The sequence below is a fragment of the Cynoglossus semilaevis genome, chromosome 3, assembly GCF_000523025.1.
Source record: "Cynoglossus semilaevis isolate Cse_v1.0 chromosome 3, Cse_v1.0, whole genome shotgun sequence".
Lineage (NCBI taxonomy): Eukaryota > Metazoa > Chordata > Actinopteri > Pleuronectiformes > Cynoglossidae > Cynoglossus > Cynoglossus semilaevis.
The window spans coordinates 7,366,768-7,394,629 of record NC_024309.1 but is presented as its reverse complement, the minus strand read 5'-3'; the positions used below and the strand labels follow the sequence as shown (position 1 = coordinate 7,394,629).

The window sequence follows — 27,862 nt, the reverse complement described above, 5'->3', positions numbered from 1 at the left end:
GCTGTCTGAGCGGTGGGAATGCTTCCTGCCTAAGTACTGAGCAGTTATTTGATGATGGTCCTTGTCGCACTTCCCTATGATTTCAGAGCCTTCAAAGAACGGCCCCTACGCGCAGGCCTAGCCTGCAGCCATAATGGTCACCATGTCACCGTGTCACCAGATTACGCAGGACTTACATCTCGCGTTATGGACAAGGCTCTTTATTTAAGCAGGTTATTGAGGTGTTCAGGTAACCAAACCTCCACAAATTGCAGAAGTTTAGATTCGAAAAAACCCGAGTCAAGCCGCTGGACGTGGTCATGTTTTTCGCAGAAATGTGTTTTGCGACGCGCCGGTGGAATACAAGGAAATAACAGTAGATAATTATCATAATTTTATCTGATGAGTTATTTTTCCAAAAACATTAAAAATGATATTGCTGATACACAATGTCCCCGGAAGACAACAGACTACACGTGTAACCAAGATGGAAAACAACAACAACAGCTTTTTCCTTTCACTCACTGCCTCTATTTTCTAATCACAACTATTGTGCTGCAGGCTCCGTGTTCCACCGTGTTAGTTTTTCTTGAGCTCTTTATGGCAGTCAAAGCTCTTTCCGCAGGGTGCCCTCTCCATCTAGCAGTGTACAGACACGTTTTCTCAGCCCCCCCCACGGACCCCCCCGGGTGCAGCCTCAGATGTGCATTCCAGCAGACAAAGCTAGCATTTTTAGAGTCCTCTACTGAATGTGATCCAAAAGGAACATCATCTAACCAAATCCTTTTTGCCGGACCTTTGTCCCCCAGAAAGTTTCCCATACTTTTTGTCATTCGCAATTTTTTGGGAATCCAGCAGAAGAAAAAAAAGCCAGTTTTGCAATAACTTCATCTTAAATTTAAAGGTGTCTTTCTTCAATTTCCTTTTTGTGCTTTAAGGAAATATTGAAAAAGTATAACATAGCCATGTGCGATAGTTAAAGAGGTTAGGTGAGAAGGTAAAGGAAGCTTTGAAAAACATGCCTGGGTGTATAAAAAGATTAGGTTTTTTTTTAGGAATGACAGTAGTATAAAGCCTTCTTGTTTTAAGCAGCAGTGTGGTGGAACTTAAAAGGAGAGAAAGGAAACTGTGTGGGTAAGACTGGGGGGGGGGGTAAACACACACATGCACACACACATAGAAATGCGTATATATATATATATAGAAACAGGAGACATTCTGGCTGAAGATATTCTTAGAGTCTCAGGGTGCTGCAGGTGAAAAAGGTCCATCTCCATTAAACAAGACAGTTGTACCTTTTAGCACTGACATAGAGACACTTTACAAGGTTGTCAGTGGTTCTTGGAAATGTGCTGCAGGGTTTGATTAGAAAATGTGACTTAAATAATGATGTTACGGGGAACTCCTAAAGTGATTTTCAACTCCGTACATGACGGATATAAAATTGATATCGTATATGTATCTCTGTAATGACATGTACAGCTCCTCCTTTTCTTGCAAGGTATATTTTAAAAAATGAACCAAGGTCCAAGTTTCTACGTTGTTCCAGAAGCCACTAGATGTCGCATGTTTGCACAGCCCTGAGGGCAAATTCACACCAGCTCATCACATGCACTTTTTGAAACAAACAAACCAATAACAAAAAAAAAACCAACCCCTGCACACACTCATTTGACCACCCTAATGGATTGTCCAGTATTTACGTTTTCTCAGCACCTCAGTGCAAGGGTCATTGTCTGGCCAAACTGCCAACATCTGGAACCTATGAGTCCCGGAGCTGGGAGTTTGCACTTAAAGCGACGCTGCAGGAGGTCACAATGAGCTCCTCAGTTCACTTTCCAAAATAAGTAGGTGGTTCATCCTTGCGAGCTCCAAAAAGGCCATGTTGACTTGTCACATTCCAAAGGAACAACACTTTGCTTTATATTATTTACTTTCCACCCCCCCCCCCCCCGCCCCCCCTCGCTCTAGAGAGAGAGTGTCGAGAAGGGACGGAGGTTTGTGTTTGAAAGACACGCAGTGAATTATTTTTCTAATTTTACACGAGGAGCAGTAGTTCTTCTGGACTCCGAACATGACTGGAGCGGTGTATGTCGGAGTAAAGCAGCATTTACGACACCGGTGATCTCCGTCAACCTCAGAACGAACGCATGCTTCGAGCAAGTTCATACTCCAGCCGCATAGATTCGTGTTGGAACAGAGACTTGGTCCCCAAACCAAATGCTTCACTCAGTGGAACAGTGAAACACAAGCACAATGTTTTCCTTTCACTGACACGGCTATGATTAACACTTGACAATGTCAAAATGTGATCAATTGTCAGATTTATTTCATGGCACTCCTAGTAAAAGTTGAGGTGTTTTAATGGAAACGGTGATTTTAGCCTGCACCTGACACAAATGTGATCTTACAATGCCTGGACTTCTAACGTCAGATTCTGAAAGAAAGGAGCGATTGAAAAAAACTAGGGATAGTTCGATCCGATACTAAGTATCGGTATCGGTCTGATATTGGTCAACAATTTAGCGCGGCAAAGTTACACTATCGCCTCAGCAACAGCTACCCACGGCATGCTGGACAAGAAAAGAAGGCATTGTTTTGATATCGGTATTGGCAGATACTGCAAGTTGCAGTATCGATATCGGACACGAAACAGTTGTATGGAGCCATCCTTACTAAAAACCCAAATACAACCCAAATACATACATCAATTTAAGTATTCATATATAGAGGTCCCTACGGAGTCTCTGTTAGTGCAGCTGTTACGCCCTGCCCCATGTGTTGATTCACCTTGTAGTACAAGATTTGCTGCTTTAAGTGCATAACTCAAAGGAAGGCGAAACGTTTCATCCGCTAGAGCGGGCCATACTTTTGCCTTTGAAGGCCAGTACTTTCACATGGAGTACAACGATTGCATCCCACAAGACACGTATGAGTTAGTACAAAATACAAAATACAAATATAAGAACTTACTTGAGACAAATTCTAATTTCCTCGTGTGGAAAAATGTTGATTTTATGTGACGTACACCAAGTATCCTGCCACGTAAGTCATGTTTGATGTTGTCACGTGTCGTGGTTATCTCAGCAAAGAGCCCCTGAAATGTCGGCAAAGTTACTTATCTGATTTTTTTATTTTTTCAGCAGAACCAGTGGACATCCTGAAAGTATTACCATTTCAAAATCTCCCCGAAGGAGTAACAAAAACATCAGGATTTTGCACAAACCGAAGAGCTTCACAGCCTGACTCAGCATACAGAATTTCCCAGCAGGCCCAGCTTAGTGTCCCCACCAGCCATTTATTCCCTGGTAAGTCGAAAAACTCTTGGTTTTTAACCTGGTATGTGACCCCTAACATTACAGGAAGTGAAATTGTTTCAGTCTTTTTCATCCTACATCACTTGTTTGTTTGTTTTTTTTTTTGCAGAAAATGTTTTCCCCGAGGACTTCTCCATCCTGACCACAGTGCGTCCCAAGGCTGGCCTACAGTCTTTTTTGCTGTCCATATATAACGGCCAAGGGGTGCAGCAGCTAGGTGTCGAACTGGGACGCTCGCCCGTCTTCCTCTATGAGGATCAGACTGGCAAACCTGACCCAGAGGACTACCCTCTGTTCAATAACCTCAACCTGGCTGATGGAAGGTACTGTATGTCAGATCATATACATGTCAAATCTGGTATTTAGACCCCGGGTTTCTTATTGTTATTAGTAAAAGTATATTAGAAAATATTCATATTTCATGAAATATCATTTGAAAAAACTTCACCAACATGAAGTTTTTGTGACGTTTCAAAATTCATCAAGCGGGCCAGATTGAGCCCCCTAGCGGGCCTGGTTTTGGTCCGCTGGCCGTATGTTTGACACACCTGATTTAGACACCCAAATGCAGCAGCTGGAAAAACATTCCTGTGATCAGGTCATCCAGATCTGTGACTTTCAACCGGTGGGTCACGATCCAAAAGTGGGTTTTCAAAAGTCAGCATGTGAAAGGGTAGGTCCAAACTGCGTCAGTTTTCCATTCAGTAAATCTGAGAAGCTGAAAAATCTCCTTGATTGGATCACGGCAGGTCATTACGAACGATGGCGGTCCCAACAGTTGAGAACCACTGATCTCGATAACTGCATTTTGTAAGCTCTAGTTGAAGTAGTTTGGATACTGACTCAAAAACTGCTGCTCTTAAATGGTTCTAAACTGTAACTACATCTTTCTTCTTCTCTTATTAAATTTGTCGAAGGGATTTTAACGTCAATTTCGACTGTTTTGGACCTTACCACCGCTACACCGCAGGTGCTTATCACCGGATTTTTCCATTAGCTTAGGGGTCTGTGCACACAGAGACAGGTCAGAGACTGGGAGACACTGAATTGTTGGTGCACAGCAGGAACTGCTATGGGCAACCTGACCTAATCCATGAACTCACTGCCTCTGTTATTTTAGAGAGGGGGCAAGCGAGGAGAAGGAAAGGGCCGCCCGAAACTTCCCTTTTAGCTAACCTTTCAACAGAAAAGCTTATTACACTCGCTGGAGTTCTTGCTCCAAGCTCGAGCTCAGTTAGTATTTTACTGTAATTACCAGGGTGTGGAAGTCTTCTTGTTGACAGTGTAACCAAATATATGCACTAAATAGGAGAGAAGGTAGGATTGCAGCCCATTTTGGAAACCTCTGGACTAAAGCAACAAAGCCCCCAAAGTGTCTGAGCTGATAGTAAAAATATTAAGATAATACATTGAAGTGTAAGTGTAAGAAATGCACGTCTAAGAGAAGTGGTTACGTGCTACGTATATATAAAATGCACGTCTAAGAGAAGTGGTTACGCGCTACGATGTACGTATGTATATATGGTCGGTCAGCAATGTACCGTATGGCGCAGAGCTCAGTTCTTCCATTAGCCGTACACCCTCCAAGTGCCGGAGCGTGAAACGTTAAATTGAACAGCGATTTCAACACATAACCTGCCAGTTTGAAAAAAAAAAAAAAAAAAAAAATTCACCTGTCTGTGCTTTTAGCAATGTCCTTCAAGCAAGGGTTAACTTAGCTTAATCTGCTAATCCTAACCCTTATCCACTGTTTTACCTGTGCAGCTGTGGCTCAACGTGCTTTGAGTTGCACCAGAGCCACTTTCTGTCTCGTAAAATATTATAGATTTACGTTACTTAAAAAAAAAAAAAAAAAAAATTAGAAGTAAATTACTGCAAACTTTACGCTCAAACTTCATGGGATGCGTCTTCGTTGTCGTCTAATTTTTACCACCTCACCTGGACTGTCTTTATCAATATGTGCTGGGAAAACACAATACATATACTTTATATATATATGTATATATATCAAATGTGCAATATTCTTCCAGATCTATTGGCAATGTAACAGTATTGACCCCGCATCTCCTCCCGCTTTGGCACGTTAGGCTTTCCTGGACCCTGAGACACACTTTCCACAATGTTCACCGTGTCTGTCATGCCGAGTAACCCAGGAGGATTAAGTTTAGAGTTTAATGAGTGTAATCCCATGTTAAACAGGGCCAGCGTGTAGGGGCAAGAATGCGGCGCACTGCTGCCTGGTATGCAGGCGTACTACCTCAAGTGCAGTGGCAAGGCGAAGGAGGTGTCGCACTCACGTGTGGTCACTGTTAACCCCTTTACATTTGTGATAGCTGTTTTTAAAGCCACTTTCTGTTATAAATGTTATATTTGAAACTCACAACGTGTAATAAACCCGTAATTGTTTTTCTATTTTTTTTTCCTGTCCCTGTCCAGGTGGCACCGCGTGGCCATCAGCGTAGAGAAGAAGATGGTCACTATTATCGTTGACTGTAAAAAGAAGATCACCAAGCCTCTCCTCAGGAGTGACTCAGGTTCTATCGAAACCAACGGAATCACCGTCTTTGGCCGCAGGGTTGTTGACGGCGAGGTTTTCCAGGTAAACTTGAAGTGGACCCTATTGCTTTGTCTCTTTTCGTCATGTCTGTTTGAAAAAACAGAGACACATTCTAGCTCTGTAATGACCTACGTTATGTTTTTTACAGCGCTGGTTCTAAACTCATGGCTCGGGGGCCACTTTAGGCCACGAATCACCCTAATCTGGCCTGTGAAATATTTATTTTTATTTTAATAGCTTTTTTTTAATGACAAAATAAAGCATTAAAAAAAAGGTTTGATTGAAAACTATAAACTATAGGTTTTCGTCCGATACAAAACCTAAGCCCAAACGCTCAACTTAACTTTTTTTTTTTAACTTCAATACAGCTGGGCTAGCTGTTTGTACTGTCTGTTTGTATATATCTCAAACAGAACCAGCGTTTATACTGAACATCGAACACAGATGTCCGCAGCCGTGTCCCTCAGCTCCGTGTTTTGGGTTTGAGTCCCTTTAGCTTTAAAGTGACCACGTTGTAGTCACTGCATAATTCTACTCCAAATTCTTTCACTTGTTGGATTAAACTTTAAGTACCGTAAAGGCAGCGTTCACATCCTTTGATGCTGCCTACAGGAATGTCGATATAATAGAAACCAGGGAGGATCTGGTGCTCTGGAGTTGCTTTGATTTTCATACATACATACATCAAACACATGTACTGCGTGCGCGCATGTGTGTGTGTGTCCCACGTTGGACACCGGCCTGTAGTATTTTGTGTTCATGATATCACACATCATGACATCTGTTGAGGATAGACGGACTGTTTTGTATTACATTTGTTCGGTCCAAACAAAGTTAAGACACGAGAATAATTATCGTGGAGCCCACGAGCAATACTTAATGCTGTGAGGTGTCGTATCTTTTCTGTTACAAACTCAGTCTGTCGGACATCTTTGTATGGAAAACCGATAAAGGAGAGTTGCCATTGGACAATTACTTTACACTAGGTTGTCTGCGTGCTAAGGACACAGTCCATCGTCTCTATAAAATCTGCAAATACTAACAGACCTACGAGCCTCAACAGCTACGTTTTTACAGGGTGGGTTTGTGATCGTCAGACGTTTGAGCTAGCGGTGCTTCTGTTTAGAGGTAACATATCTTCGTACTATAAGTCGCACCAGCCAAAAAAATTCATAAAGAAGAAGAAAAAAACCATATATAAGTCGCTGCGGAGTATAAGTCGCACCAGTGCCCTCTGGTGCCTGCCATTGTTAAAAAAAATAACAAAACGTGAAATTTTAAATATATAAGTCGCACCTGAGTATAAGTCGCAAACCCAGTCAAAGGATGTAGAAAGTGCGACTTCTGGTCCGGAAAATACGGTACATGCTAGCATTGGCTCAGGATGCGGTTGATAATCAGAGGTAAAGGTCACGGAGAGGTGACTCGCGTTCTGCACATTGATGGTTTCAACGTGTCGACATGTTTGGCCGACTGACGCTGCTGCTCTTGTCTCGAAGAACTACTTGTGTTTCTTGGCATGCTTTGTCAAATCTATGGCAACAAAGCATCCTGCACATTAACGTTAACGTTAATTTTTTTTTTGCTAGTCCACACATGATGTTGATTTCCTGCATATTTGTCTCAGACTTTGTCTCTCTCTCTCTTCACGCTAATTTGGAGTCGTTCGGTTTAGGAGTTCGCCGCTGGTGGAGACGAGGACGTCCGTGTATGAAACTGTGTGTTCAATCACAATTCAAATGACTGCAAATAGCTATAAGTCGGCTAACAGGGTCTTCTCTGTGTGGTTTTTTGGGAACATGTCTCCCGTCTGTTCTCTGTCTGTGCCCCCTTCAGAGATCCATAGGGACCGTTGCATGCTGGGATACACGGGGGGGAAGGAAATACCTCGGCTGTGTGCGTTCTAGTTTGTTTAAGTGAAGGGGACCTTGTTGCTATATTTGTTGATTTGTTTAGTTAAAATAGAGGAGTCTAAAGTAAAAGGCTTTTATAATGATGCTAGGGAACTCTATTTTGGCGAAATGGTATTTTCTATTTCTAAGCCAAGATTCGTAAGGAATTCAGTACTAATTAAATGGTGTTTTGGGTTTTTTTTTTTTTTTTTTTTTTTTTTTTTTTTAGAAGCTAAATTATTTTTCGTCCCACTCGTTGACTTGGCATTTTTCATAAAAGTCTATTCATGCCGTACCTGCTTCAGGTCTGAGGCGCACCATCACCGCAAAAGGATCTGGTTTGGATGAATGGGAGTCTTTCATTGCCCTGTCAGACCTTCCTCATTTCCTCATCTCCTCCCCTCCCTGCATATTTTCCCTGAGCCCTCCCCATCCTGAGGCCTCCCCACTGTGTAAAGTCATGAGACTGTCTATTCATGCCTGGCTGACTTTACCTGTCGACTACACACACACACACACACACACACATTTATCCATCTTTTGATGGCTTGTGAAAAGTCACCAGAGCTCAGGTAGACCCAGCTGAGGGTCCTGGTGGTGCTGAGGTCGTCCTCTGGGTCATTTTTTTTCCTCCTGTAAAATACATTTTGAAATATAGTTTTGGTTGTAAGCTGCTGTTTACAGACTTCAGCTTCATTTTTTAAAAGCAAAAAACCCCCCCAGGAAACTATATTTCAAGGAAGATTTAAGTATAAGTATTTTCAGTTATTTGTTGCTAACATGCTATGTTAGCTTTTTGTGTCTGAATATATCTTTCACTTTTTGGATTTTCTTACAATCCAAATCTATTCTTTAACAGTGCAAGGTTCAAATCCCTTTCTGTGCCGGACCACCGTCATGTACAGACACTGGGGGAGTGGCTAATTGTTGTGTTTGGCTGTCTAATTACAGTCAGCCATGGTTGGACTAAAGGTATACTCCCTGGGGGGAAGGTATGTCAAAGGACCCATGGTGATGAATAGCTGTGTTTTGATTAAGCCAGCGATGCCCTGCACTCACCCTGTCATTATGCCATGCAGTTAGATTTTAGACAAGACCCAAAAAAAAACAAAAAAAACTGGCAGCGTGTATGTTGTTTCATGCAGATTTAGGAGAGAGATTTGTTAGCATGCATTGTAATCTCTGCTCTTATTACGTTTTGCGAACGCCACGAAGAATTACACTATGGATTTAGAAGGCAGTAACCCCTGAGGAGATTTCAACAAGCCTCAGCTGTTGGTCTTGACCCAGCTTCTCTCTTTCAACCTCTCTCAGCTCTTTGACCCCTGACATCACAGTCATAAACACACAAAGTTGCAGCTCTGCATGGCTGTGCACTGCAGTGTGGTGGTATGCTGTAGTAGAAGAAAAAAAAAAAGCCCAGCTAGCATGTCGGGCTAGGTTGCCAGAGGTTTTTAATTTAGCAGATAAGCATCAGCGTACATCCACCCAGGCGTTTCCCACTTCGAAAGGCCTTTGACCATCCAAGATGCCCTGCCTGTCTCACCCCTGGTGCTTCTATAACCCAGAATGCCACTCCATGGTCTTGCTTACCATATTTTTTTCCGCACTTTTTTTTCCATCCTTTGGCTGAGTTTGCGACTTATATATTTAAATTTATGATTTCACGTTTGTTATTTTCACACTGACAGCCGCTAGAGGGCACTCTAGGCTCGTGTGCCCGGTATCTGCTACTCCTGTAGCACCGAAAATGTACATGTTCGTTAATTTCACACTGACAGCCGCCTGAGGGCACTGGTGCGACTTATACCAGGGTAACGTTTATTGAACTTGGAATGACGTTTGTTAATCACGCTAACAGGTAGACGCGGACCTTTACGATCATTTAATTCATGACAATTTGCAAGGTTTAACAGGTCCATGTAGATCTGGTACATTAGGCCAGTGTTTTTCAACCTTGGGGTCGCGACCCCAGATGTGGCCTTTTTTTAATTTACGATTAAAAACACCACACATAACCTTAAACAACAACCAAACTAAAAATATATGACCTGGAGCATCTTGATTGACAGCTGCGATCACGTGACTGAAAAAAAAATATCGCCGGAGATTTGTAATGTCAAAACACATGCATTCGGCTTCAATTTTTCAAACGAAAGATGATGCTTGTTTGCTACACACACACCGACACAGACTTAAAAGGTAATGTCTGCACAGTTGAAGTACAGGTGACACGTTTTTTCCTGTAAAGTGTTTTGCCACCGGTCTGATGTAATCTGGGCTGGGAGTCCCGTCTCTTTAGACCGTCTGGGTGCAGACGCTTGTGGCTCTCAGATGGGAACTAATTAGAACTAACTCCACGCAGGGTTCCGAGCGTTCATCGCCGGGCGCTGGGTGATACGTGACGTAATGTGTTTCTTTGCAGCTGTTGTGCCTACGTAAACATACAAACATACAGGGGCTTTTCGGAGACCTGCTGCCTTCTGTTATTTAATGCGCTGTCATTAGAAAGAGCAATAATATACAGTGCAATGGAGAAAGAAAAAAATTGAACACAGTGCTATTACTGAATTTCATGTATTTGGTATTCGTATTGGTATATACACAGAGGCACGCTACAATTGATGAGTATGATAGTCACAATATGACGCTTCAGGGAAATCTTTTTAAAACAACCTCAGAGGAAGGAAAAAACACACACGCGCATTCTCTCGACAAGTCGGAGCCTGCTGGATTTTCGCCTCTCGTTTTACTACCAGTCAATGTATGGTGCCCCCAGTGACATCACTGAAGTAGGATTTTCACCTGTGGCGGCAAGAAACTCCGTGCGCCTTAACCAGAGACATGCCTGTTCACCGACCTCACGGGAGTGTCCCTCAACTGTCTAATTAGTTTGTATGAATACTCAAAAGACAACAAGCAATTACAGGCTCCGAAAAAAAAAGAAAAAAAAAAGAAATCCAGATTTTTTTTCAGTATATTTGCTTTCTTGCTAGGAAGAAACCGGCGGGAAGGGTTGTAGTCTTTTTTTTTTTGTTTTTTTTTTCGATGTCCGACCTTGAAATTTTGACCAATATCGAACCGATTCCGATCCTGAGTATCGGATCGAGCGATCCCTGGTTTGATTGGTTGTTGGTCTCTTAAGGTCACAATGATGTTAATAATGATGCATATATAAAAACGGAGCCTTTTTTCTCAAGAACCTTTGTGGTTTTTTTTTTCAGCCAGGTCTACTCACGAGACTCTTTATGTTCTTCTTTGTGTCTGCACAACATGTTTAATACTCTATATTTGTGATAAGCAACATAAGCCTGTAATTCAGTCTTATCGCTGCATAATAGGAATGAATTTGATTCGTGCCCAGTAGCGACACGTGTTAATTTTTTTATTTTTTTCCCATATCCTGTGGTAAAACTCTGCACAGATAACAGTAATTTTCCCCAGTGTTGCTGTTTAATCCAACAAAGGGGTGGGTTTACCGAGCGAGACTCCGTAACTGCAGGTCACTCTGTAATTTGAGATTTGGATTAACGCAGCCTTTGCCCGGCATGTGCGAGCAAGACGAGACACGGCCTTTGTGGCAGCGCGTTTGTTTGTTTAGCCTCGTCTCGTCTGTTGCCAGCGATCTTGTTTTATCGGCTCTTGGATTACGAGCTTGCCGTTTTATTGGCTTTCGGTACAAGCCGCGCAACACTGTCGCGTTTTTTTTTAGGGACTGCTTGTGGTATAAACGTTTCCTTTTAACACTAATCACTGCCTTTTCGCTTATTCTCTTAGCCATATATTTGCCAGCAATTACAGCTCAAAGACCCTGATTCGTATAATGTTGACGTTTATTTTGTACGCAGAGACAATGAATCAAAGTTGGGTTTGCTTTATCTTTTTTTTTTCCCCTGCAGGGTGACATCCAGCAGCTTCTCGTTGTGGCTGAGCCCCAAGCTGCGTACGACTACTGTGAACACTACAGCCCCGACTGTGACACCCCGCACAAGGATTCGCTGCAGGCCCAGGAGCCGGAGTATGAGGTCAGTTGTCTAAAGAGAGTACGGTTGGGGTTTTAGCGTCGATCGTATCAATCGTAACGCCGCGAATAGCTGGAATTGTAAAGCTTTTGCGTGTCTGTTCTTGCTTTAAATCCCAATTTAGCAAAGGTGTTTTTTTTTAGGGGAGGTTTTGAACTGATGTACATGAAGGATTTCAGGGAGTCATTTGTTGGAATTCCGGTGTTTACTTTAGAGGGCCTTGAAGATTCAGGAGTTATCTGGGGGGGGGTTTATATTTTGGGGAAATCTGTCAGCCACTTCCAACGTTCAACGTTGCTACCAGTGTAATTATACGTATTTCCAAAAAAACGAATAATACCTATTACGGGCTAAAAATGTTGGTAAATGTTAGACTCTTTAATTGATATTTCAAATCAAATGATGTGTAATACATACAAAAAAAATATATACTCTACACTTCACCGACAGATTTTACACAAAAGGTTACACTAGGTTTAGATCGGGCCGCAATCATGTCACCCAAAAGGTTACACTAGGTTTAGATCGGGACTGATGTCAGAGCAGTGATCTGCGAAGGTGGCATCATGTGAATGCTCAGAAGTCAAGACAAGGAGAAAGTCCTGAGAAGGATGACTTATTCCATCTATCTTTATCCCTTCCTTCTAAATACCACTTCACCACCCTAATAAGTCTAACTATCTGACTCACTTTTCTTTTAGTGTGACTTAGAAACCTATGAATTCACTCTCCCTGCAGGCTAATTCAAAGGTTATTCAAAGGCAATTACTTTTTTTTCAAAGGTTATTCAAAGGCAATTACTTTTCCCCCCCCCCCAATTGTTAAAAGTATTACGGGCACACGGTAAGTCATATTTTTCATTGGCTATCGGACGGCTGCTCCTGTTTAACCTTTAACCCCCATCAGGCAATCCCAGTGGGCTACCGCAAAGGTAGCGTCAACCAATACTGCGTGCGTCCCCTATCTGGGTGTTACAGTACTCCTCGTCTAATGGTCAGTTTCAAATTGAGTAATGACCCGGATGTAAACAACGTGCCGCGTCTTCTCCGCCGCACTTTGTTTACGCCAGACGCCTTTCATCTCGGCTGAAACCTTTTGAGACCCGAAGGTGTGTAATTTACATGCTTGCAGTGAGAAAGTTCCATTACGATATCCCCCCTCGAAACGCAGCTGGTAATTTTGCCTCTGAGGTTTCTCCCTGTTGTGTTTCTCCGCTTTATGAGCTTTTAAACTTCCCATCTGTTCAGCTGTTTGCAGGCGACCCGCATGTCTTGTTCGAACATGTGTTCGCTCGCTGGTTCGCCATATTCAGACCACTGTCTGGCTCAGTCACACGTGGTTTGAATTCGCCGTGAGGTGATGATGGCGTGCAGTTCGTCATCATCGTTGCCGACACGTTGCTAACTCGTAGGTGTTTAGCAAACGGTCCGTTCCGTTGCATATTAGCATAGCACGTATGCTACGTTAGGCCTGCGTTATCAGTAACCCCGTCACGGTTGCTTAAGAAGAAGCGCCGTGTTTTAACGCTCGACTGAAGGATGCTCTGCATCCTCGATGCTAACGCTAACGCTGACACCTCTCGTGGTGCTTCTCTCTCTCTCTCTCTCTCTCTCTCTCTCTCTCTCCTCTTTCTCTGTCTGTGAACTTCTGCAGTACAATACTGATGATGTAGATTACACTCCATTCTATGATTACTCTGACGGAGCCACAGACACCGTTCCAACCGATGAGCATTATGAGCCACAGGTAATTGAAAAAAGGGAAAGGGGGAAAAAAGGGGGCGGGGCATGTTACCTGTTATGTGTCTTCGTCCTTCATCGTTATGTGTCTCTGTGTCCTTCATCGTTACTCCTGTTACAGTGTCACAGTGCAGTATTGGGTGTGCATGTAAACAGTCCTACTCCTTGTGTCTTTTATTCCGGGTGTGCATGTAAACAGTCCTACTCCTCCTTGTGTCTTTTATTCTAGCAAATTCCGTCCACCTTTTGTGTATGTTTTTTTTTTTTTTTTGCATTTTAGCATGCCTTTGTAAACTTCTGTTTCAGTTGTTGTTAAAATTGGACTCTGCATAACGGGGGAATGTAACGAAATCAAGCTAATAAGGGCTAGCCGTAGCGCTAGTTCTGCTGTGTTTTTCGTGATTTCATCAGTCCCGCGCTGACGTGTGTGTGCATTATATCCCAAAATGTCTGTGTGTGTCAAATGGAAGGCCCAGTCTTGACTGTTGTACAACACCCTTTCCACCCAACTGTGACGTAACATCTTGAGTTAATACGACCACCATTTTCAATTTCAGCCCCATGTAGCATGTATGTTAGCCGCTAGCAGAAAGCCAATCCCACAGCCTCCGACGGTTGGGTCGGTAAAGATACTGCGCAAACGTCACAGACTGTGCCTTTTAAATCACCTTTTCCACTTTTGAATGTTCCGTGTTCTTTTTTTTTTTCTTCTTCCTTCTTGGTGTTTTCTTGTCGCCGCCACTTCTTGCAGAGAAAGAAACGTAGTGTCTCCGAGAAAACGAAGAGGACCAGAAAGTCCCTCAGTAAAACTAAGGCCAAGCCCCTTAGGTTTCTGGCAGCCAAAAAATCACCAGCTAAAAAGTTTCCCGCTAAGAAGAAACGACAGATGCCTGGCTACCAGGCCACAGCGCCAGCGCGACCCAGAGGAAATTTTAGGGTAAACATACCTGAGCAAAAAAAAAAAAAAAAAAAGGCAACATCCCATCAAGATCTTCCTTTTCCCCAATTTGTGAAAATCTGTGATGGCGGATCTAGAACTCCCTAACCTAGAAGTAGCACAGTCGGTAGAGCGCTTATGAGGAGGGCTAGCAAACAACCTTGGTATGACCCTCTTCAACTTTTTGTTTTTTTTTTTTTTCTTTTTTTTTTTTTTTTTTTTTTTTTTTTCAATATGACTCAGCCAAACAATGTAGAAGGAGATTACGGTATTGACTACGGAACTGTAGATGAAATTCTCACTGATTCCTTTGCCACCAGTGGACCCTTGGAGGTAATTCTGATTATTTCATTCTCATCTGCTCTTAGCTCTAAGTGTTGGGATGTTTTTACTGGAAATATAACCTGGGGAAAAAGGATTTTACCCATGAAGACTTGGTAAAAAGAAAAAGAAAAAAAAAGACACAATCATTCAAGTGAAATGATGTGTTTTTGATCTTTGAAGTTTTTGGTGTGGGCAAAGGAAGTTTTTTTTGTTTTTTTTTTTTGCTTAGAAATAATGAGTTGGACACAGTGGAGGTCTGTGAAAGCTTCATGTTGACATTCAGACGTCGCCGCGGCTACAGCTAGCCCCCAGCATGCGTTCAAGAAAACGTTAGAGTTGGACTTTTAAGGCCGATACAACAGATGCTACCTCGACACTTTAAGGCTATCTGCGACGATCGTACAGTGAATGACGTCGCGATTCGTCATTCATTAAGACTACAAAAAAAACAAAAACAAAACAACATGTGGCTTTGACAGCGTCCAACTCCTCCCGGGCTTTTAGCGAGTTCCTTTTTTGCGGCCCTTTGAAAATGTGTTGGTTTCCCCCAGTAACAACTGCTTTTTACTACACTCCATTTAGAATGGATGTTGGCAAGACACACAACCCCCGCAAGGTGGTGGTGATGTCACTGTCTCTCAATACAGCGATACAAGCGACTGTCAGTGTGAAATGACTCCCTCCTGATGTCACATGATCACTAGTTCTGGTTAATACCTCGGGAAGAACTGTGATCAACCGTGTGTGAACATTTGTTATTCACTGCGGTTGCCATCGACAAGCAAATGCAACCACGCAGACGGCGGAACGGGCAATGCGACGAATGCAAATCGTCATCATAAAAAAAAAAAAAAAAAAATGAAACGTCCGTCCGCCGCCAGCGCATTCTGCGTGATTGCATCTATTCTGTCGCTATCCGATGCTACACAGTGCTTCGGTGAATTGTCTGTGGCCAAATTGACCAAATCGGACGGTATCGTGACGCACTCTTCTGCTGTAACCCTTCGGGCCCAGATTGCTTTTATTTGCCATTTCAGATGCTTGTTTCAGCCTTCTCTGCTCCAAGAGTGAGCGGAAGGGCTGAAATAACCGAAAGACTGTCCTCGTTTAAATCAATAACCTGCTTATGATTTTCTAATACTTGTCATTTTGGTAACACTTTTAATGTCTTTACGTCGTGCTACAAATGAACCTAAAAAAACATACAGTAACATATAAAAGTGTTACCATTCACCTTTTTTCCGACTTCCGGCTGCTTAACTAATATCTATATTTCCTCTGTTGCTCACCAAACGCTACCGCCCTTTGTTCCTGGGGGTTAACTCTTGAAAGGCTGCGGAGGAGGAGGAGGAGGAGGTCACCGGTGCCTCCGTCACCGAGGACGCTCCGATTGCCCCGGAGCCCACCGCTGTCCGGGAAACCTCGGACAACTTGGACACCGGTGCGGAGTCATACGACTTTAAGGAGTATGACCTTAAAGAGTATGACTTGGGCGGCGTTGACAGCAAGTTGTATGACTATGGGGCGTACGATGAGTATGGCACAGCCCAGCCCAGGCCCTCGGAGGCCTACGATGATGAGGTGGGGCCCGGGGTTGCCGCGGAAACCGACGTTTCGGAGAGCACCGTAAGTATCACGCCCCCTGACACGCCAACTAGCAGCAGGGTGTGTGCATGAAAATACCGCGTCATGGAGTCTGGGGCTACGCCTTGCTAGCTGGTTGCTCGTCATTGGGTACACGTGGAGTTCGGTAAATGCATTGTTTGGAATCGATGACCTCATACCTGACAGCTGAGATAAAGCCGTTGCATGCCTCTGGGTGTAAACTAATTATTTTCCAATTTCCTACCTCTTTATTTATTTTTTTTTTTTTTATTTTTTCTTTCTTAAACTGTTCAGTGTGTGTACAAGCACAGAAAGGTTCTAACTCGCAGTATGAGGATACTGAGAAAAATACGACTGGGTTGAGTATCGGTTCGATCAGTGTTTCCCAAAAATTTTTTTTTTCTGGGGACCCATATTTTAAAGGTCAAACGATGCGAGACAACCCACCCCCCCCAAAAAAAAATTCTTACGACCCACCTGAGGGTCGCGACCCAGTCTTTGGGAAACAATGGCTTCCCATTGTGACCGAAATATTTCAAGTAAAAAAATGTACAAGAATAAATCTGAACTTTCAAAGATAATTTGGCACATCAGACGTCTGCTGCCACTTAGTGGCATCGACCGTAATCGCACTTGATTTGTTTGTAATGATTGAAACAGAAGGATTGACATCAGTCTTTACAGTGTTCGGTGGGCCGGATTAGAAAGCCCCGGCGGGCCGTATCTGGCCCACGAGCCGTAGTTTGCATTTGGGTATGGCTAGGTTTAAGTGTCTTTCTATGAACTCAGCACTTGTTTACCCACATTTACAGTATCAGCGCACAGGAGCGACGACCACAGGTGGGCGCCGCTTCTGATTTTTTTTTTTCCACGACATGGCTCTTTTTGGTCTTGCTCGTCGTAGAGTCGCACTTGTAAGTTATTGTGGGATTTGCATGACAACAACGATCTCTGTGTGTGTGTGTGATGACAATACGCACAGTGACAACGTGACCATATCACTAACATTAGCTCGGTCTGATCTGTACCGTTGCCTCACTGTGTGTAACTCCTCCAGACTCTTTCCTCCTCTGACGTAGACGCCGCACTAGTCAAATCCCTTCATACCTAATTGGTCGGTGTACGTGATGTGTGAAGAATGCCACCTCTCTGCTCGCTTTGTAACTGCAGGTGGCCGGCGCTGAAGGAGTCTTGGGCCAGAAAGGAGAGAAGGGGGACCCGGCTGTGATCGAACCAGTAAGACCCTCGGCAAAAAAATCTTTAACCCCTTCGTCAGTACAGAGTGAACAGTGATCTCTGGTATACGTTGTACATTATTCATAGCTGCTGCTGAATAATTCATAAAAAAAAAAAAACAAAAACTTAAATACTCGTCCAGTACCTCAAAGGGGAGTACTGTAAGTACTCTGAGAGCGCTGATGTTAAATGAAACTCAGCAAATGTTTATCTGACTATTTTAACATTTGGAGTTCACACTGTGACTTATGTAAATATTTTTAAAAAAAAATAGACAACATTCAAGTTCCGCGTCCTCATGTCTCTACGTTTCCATACAGCCATATCAAAAGCCGCGTGAATTCCTCCACTTCCACTCCTGCTGCTGATTCCCACTGATTCCCTCCTCATGTCTCTACGTTTCCATACAGCTCATATCAAAAGCCGCGTAAATTCCTCCACTTCCACTCCCGGCGCGTTGACTTCTACTAAGCCGCTGATTTCCCACTGAATTCATGTTGTGCGTGTTTGTTTTTCTCGAAGGGCATGCTGATTGAAGGCCCACCAGGACCACCCGGACCAGCTGTGAGTTTATTGATTTAACCCCAGGCATTATTCCTTCACTATTGCATTCACAAATAAATCAACTGATTTATTTACCGCTCTTTTTTTTTTTTTTAGGGTCTCCCAGGTCCCTCGGGCCTACAAGGACCCCCAGGTACTTCAGGAGATCCTGGCGAGAGGGTAAGGTCACCATTGATTTCCTGGCAAACTAGCCTTATACTGTACACCGTCATGTGGCTGTTGGAGGGTTGTGGGTTTGATTCCGGGCTCGGTAGGTTATATTGACTTTATAAACTCGGGATCAATCTTAAAACAAACAGGACGTTTAAGGATACTTACGTATTACTTTAACAAGTATTTAAGTAAAGTGATACGTGAGGTTACGGTATGACGTGCAGATGTTTGGGAGTAAAATATCAATACGTTGGAGTTAACTGGTTTCGAAAAAAAAAGACTTCACTCAGTTAGCTAACCTGCTGGAATGCATCTGAAAATGGTGGTAGAGCCGACAAATTTACGTGCGAAAGACATAAAATACCTCAACGGATCTTCTTGAATAAACGAAATAAATATCAAAAATATCAAATAGCAATCCAGAGTTTGTATTTTGCGCACATGCCCAAGGGTGTCGGGTGTTTCGACAAAAGTATCATGTGAATTGGATACTTATATCCAATATAATGTAATGTAATACCAAAACGACAAATCAATTTTTTTTTTGCGATTTTCACCTTCCACATTTATGCCTCAGTAAATATAAAAGTAGCCTAAACAGCTGATCATATTTGGGATTGCATTCAGTGACAATTTCTTCTTTTGCTCGTAGTCTCTCTCTCTCTCTCTCTCTCTCGGCCTCCACAAACACACACACACACACACTCGAATACACAGAAAGAGATTGAGAACCGTGGGCACCAGGATTCATACAGAGGGATGTTGGTTTTGGACCGCAGACAGGCGTGTGGTTTACAGCAGGACAGGCTCGGTCCTTGTGCACCGGGGACGGAGCAGCACATTGTGATGAATGGAACTGATGTCTCAAGCAGTCGGCGCTGCGTGGCCTGTGTGTGTGTGGTTGTGTTTACGTTTCCTTCAACATCAACTCAACAGGATTACGAGAGACAGTTTCGCTCGTTTGTCCGTCTACGTCGAGATCGAATGTTATTTTTAGGTCAAAGGTCACGCGTTGGATGACCTACAGAGAACCTTGCGGGGTCATAATTTCTCCTCTAAAACACGTGGGGAACTTCTTTACCGAAGTCCGTCTTTAAATCGATTGGGACAGTGATCATCAACCGATGGCCCGCGGGTCAAATCCGGTCCGTCAGAGCGTCCAAATCGGTCCCGAAATAAATAATGTTGAACTAAAATGTAAATTTTATGTGAGTGTCCAGTCCAGAAAAACATAGTCAAATATGTCATCTCTGTGTTCCAGGGTCCTCCCGGTCGTGCTGGCCTGCCCGGTGCCGACGGTTTACCAGGGCCTCCTGGTACCATGCTGATGTTGCCAGTAAGTGCAGGAATTCAGCTCGGGAGTAGCAAAACAAGTTAAAAGATTTGCTTTCAAATATTAAGTGTTTTTCTCCTTTTAACCAACAGTTCCGTTTCGGTGGCGACGGTGAGAAAGGTCCAGCGGTGTCTGCCCAAGAAGCCCAAGCTCAGGCCATCCTCTCTCAGGCCAGAGTAAGTAGACGAGGTCATTAAACAAGTCCCCGGGAAGTCAACCCCTCCCCAGCTCTAGCCCACCCCCTCCCACTCCCACTCCTTGCTCAGCTGCATGCACACACAGCTGTNATTTTACTGTGGAAGTAAAGTAAGAGGGGCGGGGGAGGGAGGGGAACGCTATCCTTCACCGGCCCTACTGAGGCTAAAAGGAGAAATGCCGACAGGCTGAGGAGCAGCAACGTAAAAAAAAAAAAAAAAGGCTTCATTGAACAGATGGACAGGAGAGACTGTTAAAAATACTCCGGGGGCTTCCAACCTGAGGGTGGGCTAAATCAACAGGTGTAGAAAGTGTCTGGGGGCATTTGTGTGAGAGAGGGACAGACGGAAAGAGAGAACGTTCAGACGAGGTGTTTGGGTTATCATTTATTCGTACGTCCTTTCAAAATAAAATGCATAAATCACAGAAAATAATAGGAATTATTCCTCTTTGATTTTCGTGTTTGACACATAAAGATAATCATTGTAGCAGAAGTCACTCTCCTCCACAGAGTAAAGTTAAGTCTCATGTTATATTTTGTGGTAAATCAAGTAGCGTTTTGTTACGTTAAGTTTGGTTTTATATTTTCCAACTCAATCTGAACTTGTTCTTGCCTGCGTCTGGCTTACAGCTGGCTATGAGGGGCCCCCCGGGGCCGATGGGTCTGACAGGAAGATCAGGACCAGTGGTGAGTCCCCCCCTTTTTCTGTCTTTGATGTGGTTTACCATGAAAGACAATCCTTTATTGTGCTCAGAAACATAACTTTTTTTAGAGCTCATGGTTTTATTTAGCCTTTTTGCATTCGTGCATATTTCTTCAATTCCACTCCCGTAACATCTGTGAGGATCTCTTCACTAAAGGATCATTTTTTCAGGAAGATGTAACACTTTTGATACCACGTTACATATACACAGTACATGTACGTCTATTGTTTTGTTTTTTTGTTGTAGTATTTGGTTTGTACTGCTGTTGCATGAGTACCCGGTGCAGGTTAACCAGATTCTGTCAGTTGCCAAGAAAATTTCATTATGTCTTCTCCCCTCTCTCCTTTGGGCCTGTTGATACACGATCCCCTATTTATCTGCTGCAGGAGAGAGAACACAAAGAAGTGCTCAGTTTTAAATCGGCCATTCGCAGCCCAAAGGGACAGGAGTATCGATTTGAACCGCATATTTATTCTCAAATACAAAGAGCACAGAGGAGGATTATTTTTTTGGCAACAAAACGTATCTTACCAAACAAGAAAACACGAGCGACTAAAGTCAAAAAGTCTTTTTTAAGTGAACAGTGGTATTTTATGGCTCCTTACATGTGCGCGTAACCTCCTGGTTACCGTTTTTTTTCCGTTATCATCTGCATAGAAATGATTTTTTTTTTTTCCCAGAATAAAATAGTACCTAACCCTACCTCCGTAGACTCTATACTCAGATAGCTAACGCATGTTATGCTAAGGAATGTGTAGAACCCCAACTCGGGGAATCTTTTATGAACCCGATCAAGCACAAGCATTCAAGCTAAACATCGCCCTCTGCTGTTTGTTTCCAATTCTTTGAACCCTGCTGCATTTTGTCACACACTGACCAAACTGTGTTTGGCACACCCCCCTCTCTTCAGGGTCCACCTGGAAGTTCTGGACTGAAGGGCGAAAGCGGAGATCCCGGTCCTCAGGTGAGCATGTAGCGATGCTATCCTTGCTACGTACATTAGCGGCCGTAGGACTGCGATTTATTCAGTTGTCACTTGTGTCTGTGCAGGGACCTCGTGGTATGCAGGGGCCTCCGGGACAAATGGGCAAACTTGGCAAAAGAGTGAGTAAATGTTCAATGACGCCGATCGTGTATGAGTACTGGGCAGTGTTATTTGTGCTAGCGGCTACGTCATTTAAGCTAAGATGTGTTTTTTTGGGGGGGGTTTTTTAAGTGTGGTATTCAATTGTGAAATATGATTGTGGCCTGCAGGTTTGGATGAATCGTTAATAAATCTGCATCTGTCAGAAAATAGCCAAATGAGAAAACGAGGCCTCGAGCTGCGATTAGCGCCTTAATATCATAACCGCACACAGAGCACAATATAATTCATCAACATAATTACGTCACCTCAACGAATCTGACTAACAAGTTGGACAGAAAATAATGTTGTATGTTATAGTTCTTTATATTAAATTATGTATATGTATATGTTTACAGAATAATGTTGTATGTTATAGTTCTTTATTTATGTTAAATTATATATATGTTTATGTATGCACATATATGTATATATTTATACGCCATCTATTGGGGAAAGGAGAGCATTGCAGGGGAAATGTTAAAAACTATATTGATACTATAAATTAATATAATAATTTGGACAAGTTTGCGGGCAGAATTAAAAAGCCAAACGGGCCGCATCCGGCCCCCGGGCCGTAGTTTGAAGATGAAATTAAAAATTAAAAAAATTACAAATTAGCTAGCCCATTTTTTTGGTTTAATCTCCAGTATTTTTCACTACGTATAAATAACATTTATGAACCTCCTTTAAGGGTCGTGCCGGATCTGACGGTGCTCGTGGAATGCCCGGAGAGCCAGGCTCCAAGGTATGAACATATAATACAATTAACATTATTGACACAAAACAGGAAGTGCTATTGTGGTCAGGCTGTGTTGACACGCTCTGCTCTGCTCAATCCCAGGGTGACCGAGGATTCGATGGACTCCCTGGCCTGCCTGGTGAAAAGGGTCACAGGGTGAGGACGGTTTGATTGGCAATTAAAAGAGCAAAAATGAATTTTCATCCTGCTTCCTCTGACATATCTGGCATCCCGTCCCATTTGTGTAATTGTTAAGGAATAGACTTGTTGCAACATTTTCATTGCTAGTTGGCAACAGATTTGTGTGTTTTGGCTGCGGTGATTGATGTGTCACAGCACAAAGTAATCATATAAACCGCCAGGTGATGAGTAAATAATCTGCCTGATCAATAGTTAAAAAAATTGAATGGCAGATTTTATTAATCCACTCATGTTAATGTGTCAATAGAAGTCTTGGAACATTAAAAAAAAAACAACACATTTTTTTTATCTTTGGCACCCCCTAGTGGCAGTGGGAATCCCTGCTATATACTAATTTTTAACATTTTTTTCTTTTTGACTTATGTGTATAAAGAAATGACATTCTGATTTATTTCCGACCGTCTAACGTTACATTCACGTTTGTTTTTGACTCGGGTTATCGTCACAGGGCGAGCCAGGGCCCATGGGACCTCACGGTTCCCCTGGAGAGGATGGACAGAGGGTGAGTTCTTCTCCCTTTTACCTTGAAATCCTTGAATAGTGGCACACCACTGACATCAGCTGTGGTCGAGCCTTCCAGAGCCTCAGGCAGAGGTAGCTGGATGTTGTCAAATAGGGGGTGGGAGGGGGTTGGGTGTTTGACCTTTCGCAACTTTGTTGGTTGGTCGTAATCAAAGTTCTTTTCTCCCTCAGGGTGAGGATGGAGAGATCGGACCCAGAGGATTACCAGGAGAGAGTGTGAGTTGACGTGCCGTTAATGTCGACTCTTTATATATTTGTCAATGACATGACGGTGACATTGTCCACTGACTTGACCGGTGTCTTGCCCCCGACAGGGTCCTCGAGGTTTGCTTGGACCTCGTGGTTCTCCAGGACCTCCTGGATCTCCCGTACGTAACCCGACCTTCTCTTAGACTTTCTTTTAAATTTTTGGACATATTTTTGACTGTATTGAATTAAAAAGCCTAAACAAATCTTCTTCCTTCGTCATCACAGGGTGTCGCTGGTGTTGACGGGCCTCCTGGTCCCAAAGGAAACATGGTGAGAACGTTTTATCTTTCACAATAGCAGGATCGTTGCTGCCGAGACATGGGACACGGTTTGGGTTGCGGACAGGTTCAGTTTACACTGTACAAAACTCCTTCGGGAGGCACAGCTGTGAGGTTAAAGGTCATACTCAGGTTTAAGGGGGGGGAGGTGAGAAGTGGTTCAGGCGACTTGAAAGGAAGTGAAGGATTGAGTGCTAACGTTGCGATGCTAGGAGGAGATAAGGAGAAAAGCAAACAAAGTGATTAATCAGCTGCTCGACTTGTTTCACACCTGGTTTTTTTTTCACGGTGGTTAACGTTTTCGCAGCGGTGATTTACAGGTGGTAGAATTTTTTTTTTTTAAATTACTAAAACTGAAATTTTTGTTTCCAGCAGACAGCTGGTGATAATCTGTCCGAATGTTGACAATGACACCGATGTGTGTAATGAAAGGCGGGGGTAGTCGGGGTCACGAAGGACAGAGGCTGGTGCCGGGTCCACCGCTGTTGTCCACTTTTGAAAAGTTGTTTTTTTTTTTTTTTTTTTTCAGGGACCGCAAGGAGAACCCGGCCCACCTGGGCAGCAGGGAATCCCGGGAACACAGGTAAATGAAGGAGATAACACACTCACACACGCGCCGGTTCCCTGCCGCTGATGACAAACGCACACACACACTCTTGTGTGCGATGACTCTTGAAATAACGTTAAATAAGATTCAACATTTTATTTTATTTCCTGGATATTTGAGTTGTTTTGTGATTTTTTTTGACATTTAACTTGCGTACTGTGGACGTTCCTTACTGGTCAAAAAACTACACACACACTTTTACACACACACAAACAGGGGTTGATCCATTTGAAAGCATCGTATTCATGTTGGTTGGAATTCCTGCAAAGCCGCCACACGTGTTGGAGCAAGCCTGGGTGCCTCGAATTACACACACACACACACACACACACACCTAAACACACAAATGCAACATCACTTGGCCACCGCTGTGTGTAAACACAGTAAACGTGAGCACGAGATTTTAAATGGACGAACTGTCAGCGGCTTTTTGGACGACACGTCGTCTCACCTGCTGTTGTCCGCGAAACACGGAATAAAATCACCTCCGTTTAACTCTCCTATAACAACTCCCCTTTATTCACTCTGTACTTTTTTTTTTTTTCTTTTTTTTGCTCTCCGTGTGTGCACATGTGTTTGAGCCACAGGCTCTCATGAATTTATATATGTCTCACTCTCTCTTCCTCACAGGGTCTTCCTGGACCTCAGGGCCCCATTGGACCACCTGGAGAAAAAGTAAGGACCTTTTTTTTTAAAAATCATGTTTATTTACCTATAACATGTGTAATATGGAGTATTTTTGAGTATATATGTTTAGTTACCTATATCATGTGTAATATGTAATATAGTATTTTTGAGTATATTAAAAAAAATGTATTTGGTAAATGACACTTTAATTCTCAACTGTTTTTTTTTTTTATCTCTGTGCAGGGACCTCAGGGCAGGTCAGGATTGGCTGGATTACCTGGAGCTGATGGGCCTCCTGTACGTTCTATTATCACCTTTACACACACATACTGTATATGTATATATATACTGTATATATATATATATATATATATATATATATATATAGTATACATAAAAATATTCATCATAAATAACAGAATATCAATTGAACAGTTTATTTGCACAAAGTCAAAATTCACAACTTCGCCTCGTTATTTTATATCAATTTCCAACATTACTAGTACCCAGTTTCCTAGTAAACCTAAAGAACTAGTAATCAAGGGTGTACTTTGTTTATTCAAAATAATCTACCCTTAGCCTGCACTAATTATAGAAGCATTTTTTTACTCAGGGATTTCCGATATTAGCTTTTTGCCGATATCCGATATTGTCCAAACGCTTAATTTCCGATTCCGAAATCAACCGATACCGATACATGCACCCGTTTGCAGCACAGCACTTACTTTCACTTTCACTTCAAAACTACTTTGAGGTCACATGATCTGGGCAAAACCCACATATTGCATTATCAGGTCTACGATATCTGAGGAAAAAACGGATAACGATTCTTACCGATAATACGTAATTATGCTAATATCGGCCGATGATATCAGTTGGGCGATGTTAGCTATGTTAGCCTGGCATGAAATCAGGCTTGAAAACTTCTCTATTTTTAATATATATATATATATATATATAGCATATATATATTGCATATATATATATATATATATATAGCATATATATATTGCATATATATATATATATATATATAGCATATATATATTGCATATATATATTGCATATATATATATATATATATATAGCATATATATATTGCATATATATATATATATATATATAGCATATATATATTGCATATATATATATATATATATATATGCAATATATATATGCAATATATATATGCTATATATATATATATATATATATTAGTATATAATAGCATAGCATTTTTTCCATTAAAAAAAAAACAAGAGTCTCCTTATTTGGTAAAAGACAGACATGTCAATCAAGACGGCCCTCACACTGACCTCACGGTGACCTCACACTGACCTCACAAACTGGTGAACTGTCTGTGATTTCAAGCCAAGCTAACATAGCTAACAATTAGTCATATCAGTCTGTCCGTTTTAGATGGACATTGTTAAGTGATTTAACTAACTAAATGTATTTACTCCCACATCGAACCCACATGTGAGAATAAACTCATTCGTCGTCCCTTTTTTCCCACAGGGTCATCCTGGCAAAGAGGGGCCACCGGGAGAGAAAGGAGCGCAGGTAGGGTGTACTTTTAATTATGGAAAATTGTCCTGATGAAACTCCTTATCTCAGTCTTCAGATAAACTGTGTTTGTCTGCCTTGATAAATGAAAGGAACCTTAATCTTTAATTCGCTCAGTTTGACGGAACAACAGCCTCATTAACATTCCTCCGTCGCCTTTATCGCACTACTGTTTTCTTTTTGATTTAACCAGCAGTGCGGGACACATCACTTTAATTAAACATGAAATCTTAGAGTTCTTAGAGACAGGTGATTTTACTTTATTGCGGTGAGGCTGGACATAAGTGTACCAACTGCTGTTATCAGGTCTGTCTGTTCCCTGTTCCTGCAGTGTGGGGTAATCAGTGTCATCACACCCACCTGGGTCTCTGTGATTAGTCTCACTCGTGTCACCTGGTGCCCTGTGTATATATACACCTCTCTCCCTCACTCTGGCCTGGTGGGATCAGTGTATCTGGTCTTTGTCGTTTTGGCGGTGCACTTTCAAATAAACTACTGCCACTGTAAAGAGTCTCTCCAGTACTGCATTTGGGTCCTGGCTGCTTCCTGTCTAATACTTGAATGATAACAAGCCTCCAGTCACTAGGTGGCAGCAACTCATACAGTGGTTTGTACAGATAAAAATATACCTGCTATCAGGTTCTCAATAGTATTTCAATTTAAAGGGGGTGGAGGGGTGTGAAAACGTTACTCTCCACAAGAGGGCGGCATGACAGAAAATAATTCAGAACCACTGCTATAGTACAATGTTTACCAAACTTTTGTGACCCAAATCAATAGACATTATTCGTAAACTCCTGGGAAGCATGATGCAAAAAAAAAAAAAAAATCTCTTGCAACCCACCTGAGGGTCCCGACCCAGTCTTTGGGAAACAATGCTATAGAACATACTGTAGATTTAGAAAATGTGACATCATCATAGACCGTTTGCCTCTCAGATCACGAAGACACACAGTTTCTTAGCCATCAAATTGCAAAGCATATTCAACCACACTCTGATTTTTTTTTTTTTCCCCTCCAGGGTCCTTCAGGTCCTCAGGGTCCCATTGGGTATCCCGGACCTCGTGGTGTGAAGGTCAGATTTACATTACGTTTACATTTGAATAACCGAAGGCTTTGGACTGCATCGGCATTAAACTTGTGATGTCTCTCGTTCAACAGGGCGCCGACGGTGTCCGTGGTCTCAAGGGGTCGAAGGGAGAGAAGGTATGAACTGCTGAATCTTTTCGTAATGTAATTGAACTCGCAAAATCAATTTGATAATAATAATAATAATAAATTGTTTCATATTGATAAACCCTGTGATGAGTCAGGAGATTAAATAATCAGTTTATGTTTTATTATTGGCGTACAATATGTCTAAGGAGAGCGGGCAAAGAAATGTAAAAT

General features: G+C 42.5%; 2 protein-coding genes across 3 annotated transcripts in view; both read left to right on the top strand.

Moving 5' to 3' along the window:
• The window catches only part of mkxa (mohawk homeobox a), a 1,121,182-nt gene that overhangs the window by 630,423 nt on the left and 462,897 nt on the right, over positions 1-27,862 (top strand). The gene's annotated exons all lie outside the window — the stretch shown is intronic.
• The window catches only part of col11a1a (collagen, type XI, alpha 1a), a 71,127-nt gene that overhangs the window by 1,546 nt on the left and 41,719 nt on the right, over positions 1-27,862 (top strand). The window contains exons 2-28 of the mRNA XM_025054690.1: positions 3,123-3,287; positions 3,406-3,619; positions 5,733-5,895; positions 11,645-11,770; positions 14,258-14,443; positions 14,687-14,776; positions 16,109-16,393; positions 17,543-17,608; positions 18,131-18,172; positions 18,269-18,331; positions 19,587-19,661; positions 19,751-19,834; positions 20,485-20,541; positions 21,469-21,522; positions 21,609-21,662; positions 22,376-22,429; positions 22,526-22,579; positions 23,073-23,126; positions 23,318-23,362; positions 23,461-23,514; positions 23,621-23,665; positions 24,203-24,256; positions 24,911-24,955; positions 25,151-25,204; positions 26,426-26,470; positions 27,495-27,548; positions 27,635-27,679. Of these exons, the coding sequence (XP_024910458.1) occupies positions 3,123-3,287; positions 3,406-3,619; positions 5,733-5,895; positions 11,645-11,770; positions 14,258-14,443; positions 14,687-14,776; positions 16,109-16,393; positions 17,543-17,608; positions 18,131-18,172; positions 18,269-18,331; positions 19,587-19,661; positions 19,751-19,834; positions 20,485-20,541; positions 21,469-21,522; positions 21,609-21,662; positions 22,376-22,429; positions 22,526-22,579; positions 23,073-23,126; positions 23,318-23,362; positions 23,461-23,514; positions 23,621-23,665; positions 24,203-24,256; positions 24,911-24,955; positions 25,151-25,204; positions 26,426-26,470; positions 27,495-27,548; positions 27,635-27,679 (2,327 nt within the window). The remainder of the gene's footprint in view (positions 1-3,122; positions 3,288-3,405; positions 3,620-5,732; positions 5,896-11,644; positions 11,771-14,257; positions 14,444-14,686; positions 14,777-16,108; positions 16,394-17,542; positions 17,609-18,130; positions 18,173-18,268; positions 18,332-19,586; positions 19,662-19,750; positions 19,835-20,484; positions 20,542-21,468; positions 21,523-21,608; positions 21,663-22,375; positions 22,430-22,525; positions 22,580-23,072; positions 23,127-23,317; positions 23,363-23,460; positions 23,515-23,620; positions 23,666-24,202; positions 24,257-24,910; positions 24,956-25,150; positions 25,205-26,425; positions 26,471-27,494; positions 27,549-27,634; positions 27,680-27,862) is intronic.